At 40.9% G+C, this 18,899-nt stretch overlaps 1 protein-coding gene across 3 annotated transcripts in view; it reads right to left on the bottom strand.

The window, feature by feature from the left end:
- pak5 (p21 protein (Cdc42/Rac)-activated kinase 5) overlaps positions 1 to 18,899 on the bottom strand; it is a 150,903-nt gene that overhangs the window by 59,518 nt on the left and 72,486 nt on the right. For 2 of the 3 annotated variants that reach the window (XM_028820713.2, XM_051919501.1), the window contains exons 2-3: positions 15,915 to 16,138; positions 13,634 to 13,678 (exon numbers count right to left, since the gene is read on the bottom strand). In XM_028820713.2, coding sequence (XP_028676546.1) covers positions 13,634 to 13,678; positions 15,915 to 16,118 — 249 coding nt within the window. In that variant the 5' untranslated portion in view covers positions 16,119 to 16,138. The remainder of the gene's footprint in view (positions 1 to 13,633; positions 13,679 to 15,914; positions 16,139 to 18,899) is intronic. The other variant, XM_028820714.2, reaches the window with a different exon arrangement.

Below are 18,899 nucleotides of genomic sequence, written 5' to 3'. Positions count from 1 at the left end.
TTTTCAGGTATCTCCATCTCCATGGTGTGCCATGGGGTTTAAGTCTATGCCACTCAAACGCTTGGAGATGCATGGGCACGCTGGGCAGTTGCCCAGGGGCCCTACGAGCATAGGGGCCCCATGCTAATCTATGTATGTTGTGACTTGCTGTCAATAAATAAATACTCTACAATACTAAACTATCAATATTAGTTATTGTGTCACAAGCGGACATTGACATTCACCTCTGATTTAGTATCACGGTCACCTCTGCCACCCCTCGTGCCTGCATGTGTACGGATCTCACGCACGACATCACCTAAAAGCGTACTTGTTAGCGCCACTTCAACTCAATTCTCTGCAAAGAAATTTCGCAAATGTTTGTGTTTAACACTTAATTCATAAAAAATAGTTCATAGACATTTCATCCTGTACCATCTGTGTCTGTATGGTTTACCAATGGAGCATCATTTTGTGTTTTTCAAGGCTCCTGTTATATTGTTCAGAACATTTGTGTTGATTCATCTTTGTTGTTCAGCTTGTTTTTTAATGTTTAAACACTGGCAGAACATCTCCAGCTCCGTTAGATTAGATGGGAAGTTCCTGTAAACTGCCACCTTCAGGTCTCCCCTCAGATGTTCTGCGAGGTCTCAGTCGGAGGTTTGGTTGGGCCGCTGAAGGACAGATGGACGGATGGAGACTTGTCTCAAAGCCCCTCCAGCATTGTCTTGTCTGTATGCATCGCCTCATTGTGTTGTGTTGAGAGGTGAACCGTCACCCCAGTCTGAAGGTGGCACTTCCTGAAGAGCAGGTTTTCTTCAAGGATCTCTCTGGATTTGCCTGCATTCACCCTTCCCTAAATTCTGACCAGTCTCTCTGTCCTTGAACCCCCAACACCACCACCATACTTCACTGTAGGGATGGTATTGGGCAGGCGAGGAGCAGAGTCTGCTCTTCACCACACTGTCAAAAGACTTATCAGACCAAAGTATCTCTCCGATGAACAAGATATTTGTGTGAAAAAGTAAATGCCCCTCTGTTTTATCACAGTATGCAGATAACAAGCAATTCCATATGTAATGTACAAGCATCCAATCATATCTCATTATAAAATAAAAAATTGAGACGAGATGAGACTATGGGATTGTGTCGTCACGACTTTATTTATGGGCAGTCCGTCAGGTGCGCTGCAAAAGAAAATTTTTGGACTTAGTGCGCCGCAACTCGAAAAAGGTTGCCTTTCGCTGCATTAAAGTAATAAACTAAAAGAAAACAAATGAATATATGAATAACGAGTACCTCTCAGCCTAATGTTTAAGACTAACTAGAGGGCTCTGCGAATCATCGCTCCCTCGCTACCTGCTAACCACTTCGCAGATCTGCCGGTGGCGTACGGGGATGCAGATGTAGAATTTTAAAAGATTGTTATTTTCATTGTTGTATATGAATAATCGAATCAACTATTTTCCATTACATTAAAAAATAGTAAAAAGTAATAAATTGAAAGAAAATTATGTTTCATGTTGCGTTAGAGTTTTTCGTTGCGTTATACATTTTCGTTCTGTTTGGCTTTGAAATTAACACGCAAATACTTTTTAAACGTACACTTTTACTGTAAAACTTCAGTAAAAACAATTTATTGAATTAACGTTTCGTCAATATCGTATTGAATTTTGATTCCGTGTTTGGACTTTCATCGTAACAGCGCAACGTATAACTGCCCGTGAGTGAATTTCGTTTCTTTCTCTCTAATAAATAAACTGACTTTTTCGAATGTTTGTCCCTGTGATTTGTTAATTGTCTTTGGCAAAGCTATTCTCACGGGAAACTGTAAACGTTTTAATACGAATGGCATCTCAAGATCTCCTTTGGTGTCTCATATTAGATGGACTCCATTACCTTTCTTGTCGCCTGTTAAAATTTTACATGTCAGAATTGTTCGCCCAATTTTCAATACAACTAATCTTTCCCATTGCAAAGCCCATCACTCAGAGGTAAATTACACAATTACATTACGATACGTTCTTCTTTCTACAGTAATTCGGCCGGCGGAAGACCCGACGGTGTTAACGCTTGTAGATATTCTTCATGATATTGTAAATTGATGTTTTCATCTTCCACACCATCCCCACCAACTGTTTCAGCAGAGTCTATTGATACGCATTTAACCAATCTGCCATGTAACCGATCAACAATTTTTGCGTTAATTTGTTTGACTTTATCGTTTCTCGGTTTCTAGGATTGCCTGTGTACTCATTTTTTCTGTTGATAACCCTTTGGGATGAAATTCTTCAATAAGATTTGGACATAATACATCTGCTTTTATTGGAAACTTAATGTGAGGAAAACATACAAATTTATAAGATCTGAGAGCGCAGGAACTGAGCATGTCTGACAAAAGCATTCACACCAATGAGAGGTGAGAGGACTGCGGAAGTCGGAAATGGTGGAGAGGAGGGCGGGACTTGAACAAATCTCTTGGGGCAATCTATGGACAATCGCCAATAAAAACAGTTAATTTTACAAGTTTGAAAGACATTTTATTAATAAAAGGAATCAAAGGATAAATCTTAAAATTTAATTAATGTGAACGTTGAGATTGTTTTTCAGCACATATGAGATTGATGCGAGGGTCAATTTTCGAAAGACAGACGCGCATTTCCTTGTCGATCATTTGAAGTCTCTCGTGTTTCTTAGACTTCATTTCCGTTAGTGTTGAAAAACCTTGCTCACAGAGATAAGAGCTTCCAAATGGTAAACTGGAAAAGGTCACTGAGTTTACAAAGTTTACTGTGTTGATCAGCGGTGTCAGAGCGAAAATAAGGTTAATTTTTCCATAGTAATACTCAGACGATTAAGTGGTGAGAGCTGCAGCTACAGCAATACTCTCTCGTCGGCAAGAGCCGAAACGTAGCGTTCGTATTTTCTCATTCTATATTTGCTCCGCCTTCTTCTTTCCGTACAGTGAGCGAGATCTTCTAACAACGAGACTTTTTAAGTCTCACGAGATGTGTTTTTGACACCGCTGGTGTTGATATTATGATGAATGGTGAACAGCGAAAATTTTAACTTGCATTCAAAATAAATACATTCGTTTATTCAACAATCTGATTAACCGTTATCTGTTTTTCCAACATAAAATATATTTTTTAAACATTATGTTTTTAATCAACCAAAAGTTCAAAAACACTAGCAATTTTAAATATTTTACAAACGTTTTCGCGGTGCCCCTAGAAAATTCCACGGCGCACCGGTTGCCCGACAGTGCTTTAATGGAAACTTGAATAGGACTGAAAACAGCATCTTAGCCCTGTGAACAAACTCTGCCTGCTCCAGGAACACTGAAAAAAATGTCATGTCAGATTAAAATTTAAAAACTATATATATATATATATATATATATATATATATATATATATATATATATATATATATATATATGTACAATGGCAGAACATAATAAAATTGTTTTAATCAAAAATAATTTACTTATGCTTAATGCACTAAATTATTCTATTCTGAACCGACATGATATTTTTATATAAAGGAATTACATTTTTTCAATCTCTGTAAAATTAATTATGTTAAATAAACATGGCTCATGTCAATAATGCAACTCCGAACCCGGGTCACCTTACTGCGAGGCAGCGTCGCTACCACTGCGCCACCATGACGGCCGTGATAAAACATTACAACAGAATACAAGAAAACACTCAAAACGGAGTAACGTTAGTCTGTGTGATTAAGTATTTTAAATGAATATCTGAATATTTCTCGTTGTGTGTGTGTGTGGTTTATTTTTTTTACTTTTATTTCACTAACCTTTTGCTCTTAACCAGCGACAATAACTCAGACGAACAACCTGTTGCTTCTTTGAAAGTCACGTGACTTTACCACCAAGTTATCCCACCTCAGCTGACGATGAATCCGCTTGATGCTCTTATTAGTTTCCGGTGAGGACTAAATAGAACTATTTTGACTTCTACCTAAATGACTGAAATTAGTATATTGCACATCCCACAAGATTCAATAAATTAAACATGATCGAGTTATGTTATAAAGTGGAACATAAACAATACATGTACAGTAATATACAGTACTGTAAATACATTCTTGTAAACGGAACAACCTGCCATTTCCCATTTTTTCAGTGAAGCTGCAACTAATTGAGATGACTAATCTTAAATGCTGCCTGCTTAATTTGTTTAGTTGTGCTTGTGCATTAACATTTAAGTATAAGTTTACATTTAAGTTTTAAGTTTCATAAGGTTGGTTTAAGTTCATTGATAGTTAAGGCTCTTACTAAAGTAATGTTAAAATAATTGATTTCCGCTCTTAGCATAAACAATTAGGGGCCGGATGTGTAAGAGCCTATTAAGCTACTATATATTATTAAATGCTTGCCTAAATATTAGTGTATAGTCCGGCGTTTCTCAACCTTTAAGTATTTGCGACCCGAGTTTTCATACAATTTTAATCGCACCCATTCCCCCCAGCGTTTTTTTGAAAGGAGCCCACTAATACCAATTTGTTCTTTTATAATTAATGATATATCAGGGCGGCACGGTGGCGCAGTGGGTAGCGCTGCTGCCTCGCGGTTGGGAGACCTGTGGACCCGGGTTCGTTTCCCGGGTCCTCCCTGCGTGGAGTTTGCATGTTCTCCCCGTGTCTGCGTGGGTTTCCTCCCACAGTCCAAAGACATGCTGGTTAGGTGGATTGGCGATTCTAAATTGGCCCGTTTGTGTGTGTCCTGCGGTGGGTTGGCACCCTGCCCGAGATTGGTTCCTGCCTTGTGCCCTGTGTTGGCTGGGATTGGCTCCAGCAGACCCCCGTGACCCTGTGTTTGGATTCAGCGGGTTGGGAAATGGATGGATGGATGATATATCATAGATGCATATTTTATTATACCTACTTAACTTTTATCGACATTTATCTAACTCTATATTTATTTTTCTAGTATCATAGTGTAGTTTAAGTTGATTTGTTTTGGTTTCAATAGATGTATTTTTCATATTTTCGATTCATTTTTTCTTGTTTTCACATCTTCGCGCCCCCCACAGTTTGAGAACCACTGGTATAGTCTATGCGAGGTTCTTATAACCCCCCACAAGTTGAACTGAATTGGTATATTCTAACTACTTTATACCCGTCTGACTATAGGATTGCCTCAGTTAGTGACCTGCCTTGCTGTGTGTAAGGCAAGGAGGGCACACAATTTTAAATCGTGCCTTACGTGTTCAATGGTATCAAAGTGCTCTATTAAATGTGCAGTGCCGTACGTTAGAGTGTACTGAATACGAAATAAAGCATCTTTAAATATAGAGAAACTGAGGTTTGTCAAGAAAAGATAAGTTTATAGAAGAAACACTTTTTCTGTTTTTCTTTTTGATTTTTATTCTACGTGTGTAACAACCTTTTTTCGTTGTTCTAGTGTGGATTACTTGCTTTGAATTTTCATTAATTTTTTTAAAGCAAAGAAAAGAAAACAGCATCTTATTAATGTTACGTGTGATTTATTTAAACACTCTGGGCATATTACTGTAGAAACATCGCATTACTAAAAATGTGTAGTTGTGATGTCGACTAGTCACTTCTTGCAGTACTAAAGTTGTAACACTAGATGGCACCCTTGTGCCGAGTAACGCCGTGTTTCCAGTCTGCCGTTCGACTGTCTCAGTGAATGCTGTTTGGCTTGAAGCATAAAGTAAAACTTACACAAATACTGCATTACGTAGCAAAAGAAATCTCATGTCATGCTTTTATTAACTCCTACATTGTTTTTTAAGTCAAATAACTGGCAAAAAACCATCTAGTCAAGGAAATTCTCAGCTCATTCTCAAACCCACTTAAATCCAATTCCTGGCTGTGGTGTGCCAGTGCCAATCCCAGCAGCACGGACCACAGTGCAGGAGCAAGAGGGCACTACGCCATCATAGTATGTATGGACAATTTGTCTAATCAGAAATTAGTAATTATCCTGAAGCCATTCCCACTGGTTCCATTCCATCTGAACTGGTGTGGTGCTGAGGTATCACCCATCGCACGGCTGCACTCGGGTCCTAATTTGGGATCCTGAGTTGGTTTGTCATGTGGTGGATGTGACAATGTGCTGTTAATCAGCGTCTGCTCCTAACCTCTCTCTCTGAATCCACAGAAACTCAATGCCGAACTGGGAAAACCACAAACTGGAGAAGTCCAGCCAATCTGTAGAGTATCGGCAGGTGTCAACAGGCCTAACTACTTCCCTCTTCAGTTTTGTGGCATTCAAAGCTCTTCTGCCTTTCAGGTGTTGTGCTGATGGACAGAAACGCTTATTTGGATGGAGGTGGGTTTTGTTTAAAATCCTGGGCACTCGTTTGCCTGTTTTGCCGATGGAGGGCCTGGTGGTGCAGCAGTTGGCATATCCTGCATCCTCAATCAGTGGCGTAGCTGGGGGGGGGGGGGGCATCTTGATGTTAAATTCCCTTCCCCATTGCATTTTGGCAAACAGGAGGGGGGAGCGAAATCTTCAGTTGTCCTGGGCGCTAAAAACCCTAGCTACGCCTCTGTCCTCAATGTGAGTCCTGCACCACGGGGTGTAGTTAGCAGGCTCTCCCTGTGTCTCTGCTGGGTTTTGCTCCCATATCTCCAATGGCATGCTCATCAGGGGTCATGTCATGAAATTGTGTCCCATCAGAGGGGGGCCGGTTCCTGTCTTGTGCCTGATGCTGCTAGAATTGGCCCTGGATCTCTACAGCCCTGAATTCAGTTATTTTGTTAATGTCACCTATTGTATTATTCACACCAATAAAATTCCTTAACATGAATTAACAAGCGTGTGGGGGTACAGTGGTTAGCATCCTGGGTTCAGGTCCCCCAGATGGTAGCTCTCTGTGTGAAGGTGCCACCCTCAGCCCAAGGTCCTCTGAGACTTTATGAATCACATACGGCAAGTCCGATTAGCTGGTAACTCCAAACAGGCCGTAAGAGAGTGCCAGTGTGATACGGGGCTGTGAGTGGGCACTGGGGTGGACTGGTGCCATGATCCTGCCTTCTTTCTGTTCACACCACCATGATAGGCATGACAGATGACAGCATGAAAGGACAGCCACCTGCTAGGCACATGCATGAAGGTGGGCCGACTTCACGTTTAATGACGTGGCTGGGAGCCCTGAGGACGTCCGCCACTCACTGCAGGCCTGGGCAGGAGAAGCAGGTCAACTAGAGCCACCGTGGGCAGAGCTGGGCACCACGGGCTGAGGCCCAGAGTACTCTGTCTGAAGTCAGTGAAAGGTCATCTGGCCAACTAAAGCAGCCATGCGGTTACTGCAAGTACAAATACAATGAATACAATATTTGAAACGTTTAAATTACAATACCAGCAAAATCGCCATTGGTCAGGCTGTTTAATGCAGAAGTGCAGAGCTTGTTAATACGATAAGCGTACTGCATGGTGTACCGCGCTGAACACAGGAGTGCAGAGAGCTCAACACCTGACACGGGACAGCATCCCTCTACTGTAAATAGAGAAAGGCACAGCGCAGTTCACTCCGGTTTGCATTCGATATCCCGTAAAAGTCCAGGATCCCCGTAACCGTATAGCAGATAGAAAGAACTGGACAGTCTTGGACATCACACTTTATACACAGTAGTATGTTTAAAACGGACTTTCTAGATAGATAGATAGATAGATAGATAGATAGATAGATAGATAGATAGATAGATAGATAGATAGATAGATAGATACTTTATTAATCCCAAGGGGAAATTCACAAATTCTAAGCCGTAAGTGATAGAGTACACTTTGAGCTCCATCATTGGTATGAATATGTGCGATATAAATAAATGTTATTGTTACAGATCTCATACACAATCCGATAGGCTCCTCTATACTGTAAAGTACATTTTGACCTTTGGTACATGGTAATAAACCCTGAGGGGAATACAGTCATATGAAAAAGTTTGGGAACCCCTCTTAATTCTTTGGATTTTTGTTTCTCATTGGCTGAACTTTCTTTTGATATCTGACATGCCTTATGGACACAGTAGGATTTCAGCAGTGACATTAAGTGTATTGGATTAACAGAAAATCTGCAATATGCATCATCACAAAATTAGACCGGTGCATAAATGTGGGCACCGCAACAGAGATATGACATCAATACTTAGTTGAGCCTCCTTTTGTCCTCTAGACGCTGTCCTCCTATAGCCTCTGACGAGTGTCTGATTCTGGATGGAGGTATTGTTGACCATTCTTCATACAAAATCTCTCCAGTTCAGTTCAATTTGATGGACAGCCTGCTTCAAATCATCCCATAGATTGTCAATAATATTCAAGTCAGGGGACTGTGATGACCATTTCCAGAACATTCTACTTCTCCCTCTGCATGAATGCCTTTGTGTTTTGGGTCATTGTCTTGTTGGAATATCCAACCCCTGCGTAACTTCAACTTTGTGACTGATGCTTGAACATTATCCTGAACGATTTGTTGATATTGAGTTGAATTCATCTGACCCTCGACTTTAACAAGTACCCCAGCCCCTGAACTAGCCACACAGCCCACCCCACAGCATGATGGAACCTCCACCAAATTTGACAGTAGGTAGCAGGTGTTTTTCTTGGAATGCGGTGTTCTTCTTCTGCCATGCAAAGCGCTTTTTGTTCTGACCAAATAACTCCATTTGTGTCTCATCAGTCCAAAGCACTTTGTTCCCAAATGAATCTGGCTTGTCTAAATGAGCATTGGCATACAACAAGCGACTCTGTTTGTGACGTGAGTGCAGAAAGGGCTTCTCTCTCATCACCCTGCCATACAAATGTTTGAATTGTAGAACGATGTACAGATACACCATCTGCAGCAGGATGTTCTTGCAGGTCTTTGGAGGTGATCTGTGGGTTGTCTGTCACCATTCTCACAATCCTGCTCATATGCCGCTCCTGTATTTTTCTTGGCCTGCCAGACCTGCTGGGTTTAACAGCAACTGTGCCTGTGGCCTTCCATTTCCTGATTCCATTCCTTACAGTTGAAACTGACAGTTTAAACCTCTGAGATGGCTTTTTGTAGCCTTCCCCTAAACCAGGAGACTCAACAATCTTTGTTTTCAGATCTTTGGAGAGTTGCTTTGAGGATCCCACACTGTCTGTCACTCTTCAGAGGAGAGTCAGAGGGAAGGAAGCACAACTTGTAATTGACCACCTTAAATCCCTTTATATCTCATGATGGGACACACCTGTCTATGAAGTTCAAGGCTTAACGAGCTCATCAACTAATCAGCACTGAGCAGTGACAGGCATTCAAATCAGCACAATGACAAGGGGACCCACATTTGTGCACAGGCAGTTTTTCACATTTGATTTCATTTCATACAACTAAATACTGCATCACTAAAAATCTTTGTTCAGAAAACACCGCAGTACTCAGATGTTTCTAAGAAATGAAAGACATACCACTGCTATCTTTATTGTTGAAAGGAGAGTCAATTATTATGCAGGCTGAGAGGGGCTCCCAGACTTTTTCATATGACTGTATGACCTTCATATACACACAGTGTTTGTAACACAGAATTGTAGAGTGTAATTAACAAAGAAATGGTAGTAGATATGCCATACATTACATAGTCCTATAGCATATATTATGTAATATACTGTATTTGAAACATAATTGAGTCCTTCCCTTTCAAAGATCCAAGAGGACAGTGGGAAAAGGATCTCTCGCTCAATATCTCAGAAAAGGCGTGGAAGGTAGCAATGCAGAGAACCCACTTGAGCTCTGTATGCACAAAGCATTCAATTATTCATCTCAAAATGATTTATCGAGCGCATCTGTCTCACTTAAAATTGTCCAAAATGTTTCCAGGGCAAGAGCCAACCTGTGAACGTTACAATCGAGCTCCAGCCTCACTGGGCCACACGTTCTGGGCCTGCGCCAAATTAACATAATTCTCAACCAAAATCTTTAAATGCCTTTCAGACAGCCTGGGGGTCCCAATCCCTCCTAATCCATTAACAGCATTGTACATTGTACAGTTTTCCTATACTATAAATCCATCCATCCATCCATCCATCCATTATCCAACCCGCTATATCCTAACCACAGGGTCATGGGTGTCTGCTGGAGCCAAACCCAGCCAACACAGGGAGCAAGGCAGGAACAAACCCTGGGCAGGGCACCAGCCCACCACAGGGTGCGCACACACACACACACACACACACACACACACACACACACACACACTAGGGACAATTTAGACTCACCAATGAACCTGAATGTCTTTGGACTGTGGGAGGAAACCAGAGTACCCGGAGAAGAAAATGCAAACTCCACGCAGGGGGGACCCAGGAAGCGAACCCAGGTCTCCTAACTACGAGGCAGCAGCGCTACCACTGTGCCTCCGTGCCGCCCTCATATACTATATATAATAAAGTATATTTAATACAGTATTGGATAGCTTTTCCAATGCCATACATATATATTTTATTTTTTTAATGCAGAATAGTATTGTGTAGTAAACTCCAAAGTCTGATAATGGAGCACATTAATATAGAATTGTGTAGTTTATCTGTGCCATATATTTATATTTGACACAGAGTAGTGCAGTGTCCCAGTACTGTATATTATAAAGTCTTCATCTTCTTTCAACTGCTCCCATTTAGGGGTCACCACAGCGGATCATCCGTCTCCATCCATCCCTGACTATTATGTTATAAAGTATACAGTGTTTAATGCAGTATATTTCATACACCATATTTTATAAACTATTTTTAATACAGAATTGTATTGTATAGTAAACTCAACATTTCAATAAATATACCATACACTACATATTCCATCCATCCATCCATTTTCCAACCCGCTGAATCCGAACACAGGGTCACGGGGGTCTGCTGGTGCCAATCCCAGCCAACACAGGGCACAAGGCAGGAACCAATCCCGGGCAGGGTGCCAACCCACTGCAGGACACACACACACACACACACCCACACCCACTAGGGCCAATTTAGAATCGCCAATCCACCTAACCTGCATGTCTTTGGACTGTGGGAGGAAACCCACGCAGACACGGGGAGAACATGCAAACTCCACACAGGGAGGACCCGGGAAGCGAACAGCCAGATGGGTCTCCTAACTGCGAGGCAGCAGCGCTACCCACTGCACCACCATGCCGTCCATTATAAAGAATATTTAATGCAGAATTGTATTTATCAGATTTCCTATGCTATATTAGATAGTATATTTAATCCTGAATTGTACAGTTTTCCAACACCGTATATCATAAAGTATTTTTAATATGGAATTAGATTGTTTTTTCTGTTTAATATATTATGTTATTATTATTAATACAGAACTGTCGTACAGTAAACACAAAATTGTAGTAAATATACCATACATTAGACACTGTTGTGGCCACACAACTGCTCAAGCGCCCGTCACAGGTTCAAATAACCTTTCGTTATTCACAGACTTGTGTCAGAACCCAATTCTCCGTCTTTCTCTCTTCCTCCCGTCCTCCACTCCTTCCCAGCAAGTGCTGCTTTCCTCCTCCTCCTCTTAACTCTGACTCCCCCAGTTAAGATGAGGAGGCCCCTTTAATCCCGGACCCAGGGGTCTTGGCACTGTCGGGTCAGATGGAAGTCCCTCAAAGCAGCTCCCCCGGCGGCACCCGGTAGGGCAGCTAAACTGAACTACAGATCCCAGCATGCTCTGCGGGTATTTGGATGGCTGTGCCAGTTCAGGAACGCTACCATCTAGTGTACAGAAGGAGCATACAGTCTGGGAAGGCTGTCTCCTCCGGTGTGGGGACAGGACCACCGTCCATTCTGGTCAGGGTATCAGTCCAGCATTGCCGTCCCATTACACTCTTTAATGTTTAGTACAAAATTGTACAGTAGAATAAATAGAAAACTCTGCTAAATAAACACCACACATTAGATATTCCCATACCATCGATATATTTTAATATGGAATTGAAAAGGTTTTCTAAATCTTATATTGTACCCAGTATTTTATGGTATATTTAATGGTGAATTGTTTAGTTTTCTACTGCTGTATATTATGCAGTAATTTTAATATAGAAATGGAGAGCATGTTTCGTACAAATTCAAATTAAAGATAATAATTACATTAGATATTCCTACGCAGTACGCTCTTTGCAGTATTTACTACAGAACTGCTCCGTTTTCCCATATAATGCAATGCACTGCGTAGCCTCCTGTCCCACACTGAAGTTTCGTGATAACTGTCTGCAGTCAATCAGCTCATCCTTCTCACGCACTCCTCTCCTCTCTGAGCTCCAACGCCTCACCCCATCAGGCACACAGCAAGTCCAAGCACACCGTAACGCACCTTCATGTCGGCTGCTTGGTTCATCCTTATCATTTCATTCAGGGTTTATTTTTTATATCCTCCTGTCCCGGCCCAAGTTTCCAGCGTGTCACCGTACTTTCGAAATCCCGGGCCACGTCTCAGTCTCTCATTCCCGTGCAGATGGTCAACTGCGCATTCCTCTGTCATTTAAAATTAACTGCATCCTGCATACTGGGTTGCCTCTCAAGTTACCATGCCGTTTTGTATTTTCTGGCCATGCCGCATGCAAGATCGATGCCTAGGAGTTAAGATTACCCGGCCAAAGGAGGAATTCATATTTTAAAAGAAATGGTGATGCACAATTCAATTCATGCTAAAGCTCAGCTTTACGTTTTACCGAACACTGCAAGTAGAAATTGAGATGTCAGCCTACGCTGAACTCCCATCTGCTACCAGAATAGCAAGTGCTGGCCGACCACTAAGGAAGGTAACCTGATCAGAGGGGCACACATACTGTACACTTATGCTGGATCAGTGCAATCTAAAAGCGACCCGCGTAATGAGGTCCAATTAGAGAAGTAAAAGCCCAGCAGACGTAATGCGCTATGTTTATGATTTACAGTATCGGCCTTGGCTGGCATGGTGCCCACGGTGCTAGCACTGATGCCTTACAGTTGGACACTGCAAGTCCTCCTCCACGGATGTAATAGTTCATGGAGGGGGGGATCAATGGAACATTTTTGCAATGCTGCATTGCGTTTTCATGGCTGGTGTTAGCAGTTAATAAATAGTTTGGCTAACAGTAGGACCTCCGAACTTCAACATGGTGTTATTATAGGATTGACCAGATTGTTAGGCTGAATGGCCTGTTCTTGTCACAGTTGTTCCAATGTTGAACCTAAAATGACTGAGTAAGTCCCCCCACCATGGGGAGTCAAAGTGGTGTCTTACATTTTGTTCTTTATTGCTGCGTAGAGCGCTTTCAGAGTGTACTTGTCTATGAAGGGTGATACATAAATAATGATTGGTTGGGTCCAGAAGAGCACCAGCAGGTTAAGTGACAACCACCGTCAAGTCAAACGGATGGGTTTAGAGCATCCAAGTCCTCTTTGGAAATCACTCATTTTCAGTCTGCTGAGCCGTACAGTTTAGACATTGCAACTCATTGCTCTCTAATGAATGGTGAAGACGAAAGAAATGTGGCGTGCTGAAACAGATGAAAACATGCAAACGGTAGACCACAAGGAAAATGTCCGGAGACTGAAGCAGTGCATGCAGCAAGCCACTTGGATGTTAAAGCAAGCAGCGATGAATCGGACGGCAAGCATCAAAGCAAGCAAAACAAAAGTCAAAGAAGCAAAAGGCCATACTTCTTGTAAAGGCGTGTCGCTCAACCGCACTTTCTTTGGAGATATCTGTGAAGAGAGCGAGAGAATTAAAGTCCTTATCGGCTCTTCATAGATATCTCCTGGCTCAATGACCCTCACACTGTCTCTCTGTACATAAAGAGCACACACTACATAGAGAGGTCCTGGGGGGGGGGGGGGGGCTGCGTCTAAAAAAGACTAAAAAGAATTGTAAAGTTATACTCCATGTGGGAGTACACAGTGCGGGGAGTGGAGGGGGGGTCGGAATATTGGAAATGCACCTTATGAGAACAACTAAGGGGCCGAAATGAACCGGTCACTGTCTACGTCCAGATACAGGACAGCAGGGGTCAAGAAGGCTAATGGGATGTTAGGTTATATGGCGCCCATGGGATACACACATATATGAATATAACACACTCGAGGGGCCTCGGGGGTCTGGACGACTGTCTACAGCTACGGTCTACATATTATAAAAAAAAAGACTATCACAATGTTAATATTCTAAATAACATGAATAATTATAATAATAGTAATAATAATAATTACAATAATAATAATATAGTGATCAATAAGCTGCTCATTAATGTCAGATATATAAAATCAAACTAAAGGATAATAAAAGCAAATAAAAGAAATAAGCAGGCAAAGGCAGAACATTAACATTATTATTATTATTATTATTATTATTGTTGTTGTTGTTATTGTTATTCATCACATTAAGCATAATAATGACATATCATTCATTAATGTTAGATTCACTGTATAAAATCAATTCAAAGTATAATAAAATCAAATGAAAGAAACAATCATACAAATGCTGAAAATTTGAATGTATTTTCATTTAATTGAATTATTATTATTATTATTATTATTAAATGACTCATTACTATACAATATATAAGGCCAAACAAACAATATATATATATGTATAACAATAAAACAAAGGGCAGACAAAAATAAAATTATTTATTCTAATTATTATTATTATTATTATTATTATTATTATTATTATTATTATTATTATTATTATTGTTGTTATTGTTATTCATCACATTAAGCATAATAATGACATATCATTCATTAATGTTAGATTCACTGTATAAAATCAATTCAAAGTATAATAAAATCAAATGAAAGAAACAATCATACAAATGCTGAAAATTTGAATGTATTTTCATTTAATTGAATTATTATTATTATTATTATTATTAAATGACTCATTACTATACAATATATAAGGCCAAACAAACAATATATATATATGTATAACAATAAAACAAAGGGCAGACAAAAATAAAATTATTTATTCTAATTATTATTATTATTATTATTATTATTATTATTATTATTATTATTATTATTATTATAGCAATCATTACTTTGCTCACTACTACAAGAAATGAAAGAAACATTAATATCAATAATTTTTGGAATTATTACTCTTATTACTATTATTATTATTATTATTACTATTCAGTACAAGGTAGCCATTATTCATAATTATTTTTTTGTTTAATAATTTTGAAATGCTTTTTCCTCATTTCACATTTCATTTAGATTCATTAATTTTAAGTTCTTAGTAGACTTAAGCTAACATTTGGCTTTAAAGTACACAGATATATTTAATATAAACTGTCAATCCATATGTAACTGAAATACAGTACATGCCACCTAAACATTTTTTAAATTTATTGCATGACCATTTAAAAAAATAAATAATAATAATAATAATAATACACCCTGTGATTGACTGGCGCCCTCTACAGGGATTACTCCTGCCTAGCGTCGTATGCCTGCTGGGTTCAGCCCCAGCTCCCCGTGTCCCTTTTCAACATAAAGTGAACTTAGAAAATGAGATGTAATAATAATAATAATAATAATAATAGCTAATTATAAGGACTTACACTTGGTTTCAAGTACAGCCTTGCCCTGCTCAGCCTGACTCATCATTTCCATTTCCGTGACTTTTGTTCATTTCCCCACAATTCACGTCACGGCAGGCCACAGCCCATGCCATCTTCACTGTGCACGAGGCCACAAGCCACCTGCAGTGACTGAGATCCCTTACCCACACTGACTCAAAGTTCGCCTAACAGGCAGGTGTTTGAGAGACCCCAGATAAAGGGGAGTTAAGCCCACAGGGCCACCACGACATGTGTGAAGTGCCCACAGACAGTGACCGCGTGACTTGGGAAGCATGTGAGGCAGCAGTGTAAATTTCTGTGCCAGTGTGCTACCAAATTCTAAACTTCTTCAAATCCAAGAGAGAGTAAGGTGATACCTTCATTGGCGCCAGCTGAATCGGAGTGATGTACGACGGGTCTACCATTGGCTTTGGTCTGTTGGCCGTGTCCGCCAATAAGCTTTGCCATTGCTGGGGAAGGCCAGTGAACTTCTGCTCCCGATGGTCAAATCCAGTGTGAACTCGGTGCTCAAAATTGGAGGGGGCTGAAATTTCTATCTTTTTCTTTTTCTTTCCAAACATGTTGGAAAATCCAGAAAAACCTGAAATAAGAAAAACACGAGAGAAAAACGCTTGAAAAGGAAGGACAATGACAGACACAATGGAGTTGTGACACCGAGTCCTTAAAAGAGTTCTGAACAAAACACCAAACGCCTGACACCTGCCCCGCTAGTCAGACACTGCTTGCTCTTACCTTTTCAGACAAAAAATAAAAACAAAACACAAAATACCTTCAGATTTGTTTTTCACCACCATACACTGACCTTTATGTGAAATTCAAAAGAATTACCACAAACAAAAACGTCTATTTAATGATGAACATGGAGAGGAAATATAAATAAATAAAAAGGAATTCATCTACTGAAAAAAAAGACTTGGAACAGGTGCAGCGCACTGAATGCTCTGCTTCTGCCGTCCTCTTTCTTAATTCATCGTGTTGGCCATTAAAGGCCTTTCAGAACAAATCAGCAGTGTGTGCAAACACACGCCGGAGCAGCGACAGTTTGCCTTTTGTAACACCCATGAATGAGGCAATTTGATCTCTCAATGGATGGGAGTTGACTTCTTCAAAACTCTTCAGTGATGGAGCTCATTCATGTGGTTTTGGGGGGGGACGCGGGTGAAGTGGGCAAAGCAAACAGTCGAGAAGGGGAAACTGGCAAGTGGGCTCTTCCTGCATCCCAACAATGAATACAAAAATAAACACACTCAGACTCACACACACATTCTATATATATAGTGGGTGTATATTATATATATATATATATATATATATATATATATATATATATATATATATATATCTATATATACACACTGTATATTTTGTAGTGGCCAGCCCTGACACAGATAGACGTAGGACACAGGGTCAAAGCACATAGGTCTTTTATTTTATTTTTCCTCCTTGTGGAAATGTCTTCCCCGTTCCCACAAGCACAACAACACGGTCCCAAACACCAAAACACAATTCTTTTCTCTTTCTTTCTTTCTCCTCCAGCACTCCTCCTGGCAAACTTCATCTCCCTCCTCCCGATTCTGGCTCCCGGAGTAGTGGCTGCTGGCTCCTTTTATAAGGCAAGATTAGTGCTTCATTGCTCGTTTCCAGCTGCACTTCTGGGTGTGGTGGAAGAACCGCCCACACAGGCTCAGGATCTACTGCAGCGCCCCCTGGTGGCACCCCCGGACCCCAAGAGGGCCGAAGAGAACTCCATCTCCCATGGAGCCCTGCAGGTGTCCGAGGCACCACTGCTATCCAGGGACCATATTTAGAAGAGGTGTCCCAGCTGGGCATGGGCTCCGACCGTCCGCCACAATATATATATATATATATATATATATATATATATATATATATATATATATATATATATATATATATATATATATATATATACATACATGTATATATATGTATATATAAATATATATTGCATAGTTTACTTTCAAATAATGCAAAGAGTACGCGACACATGTTTCACCCTCATTTTTGGGCCAAATGGCAGAACAAGCACAAGCGTTACCTGGTAGTTAACCACCCACAGAATTCAGGTCAGGACTCAGACTACGAATGCAATTAATATAAATATATACAGTGCATCCAGAAAGTATTCACAGCACATCACTTTTTCCACATTTTGTTATGTTACAGCCTTATTCCAAAATGGATTCAATTCATTTTTTTCCTCAGAATTCTGCACACAACACCCCATAATGACAACGTGAAAAAAGTTTACTTGAGATTTTTGCAAATTTATTAAAAATAAAAAAACTGAGAAATCCCATGTCCATAAGTATTCACAGCCTTTGCTCAATACTTTGTCGATGCCCCTTTGGCAGCAATTCCAGCCTCAAGTCTTGTTGAATATGATGCCACAAGCTTGGCACACCTATCTTTGGCCAGTTTCGCCCATTCCTCTTTGCAGCATCTCTCAAGCTCCATCAGGTTGGATGGGAAGCGTTGGTGCACAGCCATTTTAAGATCTCTCCAGAGATGTTCAATCAGATTCAAGTCTGGGCTCTGGCTGGGCCACTCAAGGACATTCACAGAGTTGTCCTGAAGCCACTCCTTTGATATCTTGGCTGTGTGCTTAGGGTCGTTGTCCTGCTGAAAGATGAACCGTCGCCCCAGTCTGAGGTCAAGAGCGCTCTGGAGCAGGTTTTCATCCAGGGTGTCTCTGTATATTGCTGCAGTCATCTTTCCCTTTATCCTGACTAGTCTCCCATTCCCCACAGCATGATGCTGCCACCACCATGCTTCACTGTAGGGATGGTATTGGTCTGGTGATGAGCGGTGCCAGGTTTCCTCCAAACGTGACGCCTGGCATTCACACCAAAGAGTTCAATCTTTGTCTCATCAGACATGGTCTCATGGTCTGAGAGTCCTTCAGGTGCCTTTTGGCAAACTCCAGGCGGGTTGCCATGTGCCTTTTACTAAGGAGTGGCTTCCGTCTGGCCACTCTACCATACAGGCCTGATTGGTGGATTGCAGCAGAGATGGTTGTCCTTCTGGAAGATTCTCCTCTCTCCACAGAGGACCTCTGGAGCTCTGACAGAGTGACCATCGGGTTCTTGGTCACCTCCCTGACTAAGGCCCTTCTCCCCTGATCGCTCAGATGGCCGGCAAGCTCTAGGAAGAGTCCTGGTGGTTTCGAACTTCTTCCACTTACAGATGATGGAGGCCACTGTGCTCATTGGGACTTTCAAAACAGCAGAAATTTTTCTGTAACCTTCCCCAGATTTGTGCCTTGAGACAATCCTGTCTCGGAAGTCTACAGACAATTCCTTTGACTTCATGCTTGGTTT

This window comes from Erpetoichthys calabaricus, chromosome 15 (genome assembly GCF_900747795.2).
Source record: "Erpetoichthys calabaricus chromosome 15, fErpCal1.3, whole genome shotgun sequence".
Taxonomy (NCBI): Eukaryota; Metazoa; Chordata; class Cladistia; order Polypteriformes; family Polypteridae; genus Erpetoichthys; species Erpetoichthys calabaricus.
Note: the sequence above shows the minus strand (reverse complement) of the source record. Positions and strands in the feature narration are given on the sequence as shown.